Genomic DNA, 4,091 nt, shown 5'->3' on the forward strand with positions numbered 1-4,091 from the left:
ACAGGGTGATTGCAGCCATGAAATTAAAAGACACTTGCTCCTCGGAAGAAAAGCTATGACTAACCTGCTGCTGCTGCTAAGTCCCATCAGGCGTGTCTGACTCTGTGCGACCCCATAGACAGCAGCCCACCAGGCTCCCCTGTCCCTGGGATTCTCCAGGCAAGAACACTGGAGTGGGTTGCCATTTCCTTCTCCAATGCATGAAAGTGAAAAGTGAAAGTGAAGTGTCCGACTCTAGCGACCCCATGGACTGCAGCCTACCAGGCTCCTCCATCCATGGGATTTTCCAGGCAAGAGTACTGGAGTGGGGTGCCATTGCCTTCTCTGATGACCAACCTAGACAGCATATTAAAAAGCAGAGACATTACTTTACCAACAAAGGTCCATCTAGTCAAAGCTATGGCTTTTCCAGTAGTCATGTATGTATGTGAGAGTTGGACTATAAAGAAAGCTGAACACTGAAGAATTGATGTTTTTGAACTGTGGTGTTGGAGAAGACTCTTGGACTGCAAGGAGATCCAACCAGTCAATCCTAAAAGAAATCAGTCTTGAATATTCATTGTAAGGACTGATGCTGAAGCTGAAACTCCAATACTTTGACCACCTGATGTGAAGAACTGACTCACTGGAAAAGAGCTGGATGCTGGGAAAGATTGAAGGTGGGAGGAGAAGGGGACAACAGAGGATGAGATGGTTGGATGGCATCACCGACATGAAGGACATGAGTTTGAGTAGGCTCCAGTGTAGGCAAGCCTGGTGTGCTGCAGTCCATGGGGTCACAAAGAATCAGACACAACTGAGTGACTAAACTGAATTGAAATGCAGAAATTCTTTCTAGAACATTCTGACAACTGACCAACCACCTCTGTTTGAATTTTTTCAGGAATATCAGAGCTTTTTCAAAGGAGTGTAGGACATCTCCCATTATCACAAAGCTTAGTATTTCAAATGAAACCAAACCAGCATTACTGTAGATTTCTACCCATTAGAGCCAGTTCTGCCCTTCAGAATAATACTAAATTACTGTAATATCTTTCCATGTTTCACGTTCAGCTTTTCAAATATTTAAAGCTAAAGATCAGTCTAGAAGTCCCCTTTGGTCTTCTTGATAAATATAGCTAGAATATTACAAAGTACTTGCAAATAGCACATACAAATTATATTCAGCTAATATTTAGTTGAAAAAAAGGTTTATCAAGTCCCAAATATTGTGCTAGGTTTTGGGAATACAAAAAAAAAAAAAAAAATGAGACTAATACTTGACTTGGAGGAGCTGATAATAATAGTGGGGGAAGAATGCATATACAGAGGTAACTTCGACCTAACAGCAAGTGCTAAAAGAGTCAGGAGCAATAACAGTTGCATACCAGCTCAGAGGACAAGGAAGTGATCTGGGTGAAGGATACTGAGAATACAGCAGCAGGCATTTGCCACAGCCACAAATTCAGATCGAAATTCCTGAGTTGAAAATTCTACATAAAATACAAACTGTGATTGATGGTTCTTAGTAATCATATTAACTCTGTGTATTTAACTTTACATTAAAAACATTTATTTAGCACTCAAGTAAATGGTAAAAGAAAATTAAGACATTGTTCAGCATGGTAACTTCTTTACAACATATACAAATATGATTCCCATAGGATTTTGGATTTAAATGTTTAATACATTTAGTCAATAATGATCAATAATTAACTTAACAGTACTTTTTGTTTCTGTAGTTCTTGATACCAGATCATTTTTTTTTTAAATGGGAAAATAGGGAATTCCAAAAAATGTGAGAATACTTATTTGTCTCAAGCATATTTATTTTGTACACCACATGGTCATTTTCGATTTCGTGCTTACAAAAGGAGATTGCCTTTCTACACATGACTGTTCACAGCCATGGAACATCCCTCCTTCTAAAGCAGTATACATCACAGCAGGTGATCAGGACAAAAACAGAGGGGAACTACCCCAGAATCACCTGGAGAGTTTTTCCAAGCTGTACTTCACCACTACCACAACTACAGAAAACCAGCGCTTCAGAGGTGCGCTACAGACCTAACAACAAGATCGAAAGCAAGGGTTTGGCTGCAGCTGGATTTAGAAGCTATTGTCCTACAAGGACTGCTAAAAAGGATCTTTTAAAAAAGAAAGACTAATAGGTCAACACACAGGGCTTCTGAGATACCTATGTCTATAGAGGTTTAGGTTCCCTGCTGGACCCGTAGCAAGCAAGAAACCAAAGGAGGAAATCGTTTCCACCACGTCTAGGCATAAGCTGTGCACTTGCAATTGCTTACCTCCAATGTTCTGAATTATTATGGTGCTCGCCACCATCACCTATAAAAGAACAAATGTATTCAGAAGATGAAAGGGGAAACAATATAAAAGGATTGGTATTTTATTAAAATTCAATAACTATTACTTGAAAACAGATGCAGAAATTGAGTGAAGAGAAACTGAAAAGAACACACTCTGCCAGCTATTTGTAATATATAAAACTAATAATCATCACATAAAAAGCCTTTCTTTAATAGTTCCATGGTTACTATAAAGCACACTTTTGTAAGTTTCCTTGGCAGCCATTTTTAAAACAGTTAAAAGTGTTAAAAAGCTAGGGAATCAATGGTTATCAAAGTACCAAAGAATTGAAGTTGAATTTATTTGGTCTCATTTTTTTTAATTTGGTCTTTTTTTTTTTTTTTTTTAATTGGTTATATCACATTGCTTTGCTAGGCATACTGAAACAGCTTGAGGTGTGTTGCGCCAATGCTGTATTGTATAAAGGGAAATATAATCTTCAGAGTGTATCAGCTTGGCAAACACCAAGCCTTGAACATGGGAGCCTTGTTGCAGGGATAAATTAATTCTAGAGCAGAAAACTCTAGAGCCCACATATCTGAAAACCGAAGCATTTTAAACTCAGTAACACACAGTGGGCTGAGTATTAAGACAATAGGAGGTAGTGAAGACCTTAATACATTGGAGAATTTCTCCTCTTTCAAAATGTGGCAGCTGTTATACAGCTCTGGCCAGTTGCTGACATGTGAGAATGTGAATCCAATGTAGCTAGATCTTCTGATTGTTCAAGGAAAGTCAGAAACGGAATTCTTTCAAAATGTCATAACTCTTAGTTGGCAATCAGCTAAAAATAAAAAAAAGATTTGAGCCAAACAAAATATGCCTGAGCCTTGCTAACTTGTGATCTTTGATGAGATTCCTGGGAAATACAAGACGGCACTTTATCCATTCTTGGTCATCAGATGTACTCAGAAGAAATGATTAAATATTCTGCTTCCACTCAGGCCTTTCAATCACTTAAATCTTGGTGAATCTATACTTCCAATGTATGTCTGGAGCTGACTAGCTATCTAAGATCATTCAGTCGTGCATGGACTGGAAAGCGATCACCCTTCTTCTCCTAGGAATTCCATTTGCCTTCCTGATGTTCAAGCTAGTTTTAGAAAAGGCAGAGGAACCAGAGATCAAATTGCCAACATCCACTGGATCATGGAAAAAGCAAGAGAGTTCCAGAAAAACATCTATTTCTGCTTTATTGACTATGCCAAAGCCTTTGACTGTGTGGATCACAATAAACTGTAGAAAATTCTGAAAGAGATGGGAATACCAGACCACTTGATCTGCCTCTTGAGAAATTTGAATGCAGGTCAGGAAGCAACAGTTAGAAATGGACATGGAACAATAGACTGGTTCCAAATAGGAAAAGGAGTTCGTCAAGGCTGTATATTGTCACCCTGCTTATTTAACTTATATGCAGAGTACATCATGAGAAATCCTGGACTGGAAGAAATACAAACTGGAATCAAGATTGCCAGGAGAAATATTAATAACCTCAGATATGCAGATGACACCACCCTTATGGCAGAAAGTGAAGAGGAACTCAAAAGCCTCTTGATGAAAGTAAAAGTGGAGAGTGAAAAAGTTGGCTTAAAGCTCAACGTTCAGAAAACGAAGATCATGGCATCCGGTCCCACCACTTCATGGGAAATAGATGGGGAAACAGTGGAAACAGTGTCAGACTTTATTTTTCTGGGCTCCAAAATCACTGCAGATGGTGACTGCAGCCATGAAATTAAAAGACG

General features: G+C 38.8%; 1 protein-coding gene across 2 annotated transcripts in view; it reads right to left on the reverse strand.

Annotated features, from left to right (window-relative positions):
- Positions 1–4,091, reverse strand: part of SLC38A6 (solute carrier family 38, member 6) — a 70,564-nt gene that overhangs the window by 43,851 nt on the left and 22,622 nt on the right. For both annotated transcript variants that reach the window (XM_010847652.1, XM_010847653.1), the window contains one exon: positions 2,289–2,328. In XM_010847652.1, coding sequence (XP_010845954.1) covers positions 2,289–2,328 — 40 coding nt within the window. The remainder of the gene's footprint in view (positions 1–2,288; positions 2,329–4,091) is intronic.

The sequence above is a fragment of the Bison bison genome, unplaced genomic scaffold (genome assembly GCF_000754665.1).
Source record: "Bison bison bison isolate TAMUID 2011002044 unplaced genomic scaffold, Bison_UMD1.0 scf7180017864254, whole genome shotgun sequence".
Taxonomy (NCBI): domain Eukaryota; kingdom Metazoa; phylum Chordata; class Mammalia; order Artiodactyla; family Bovidae; genus Bison; species Bison bison.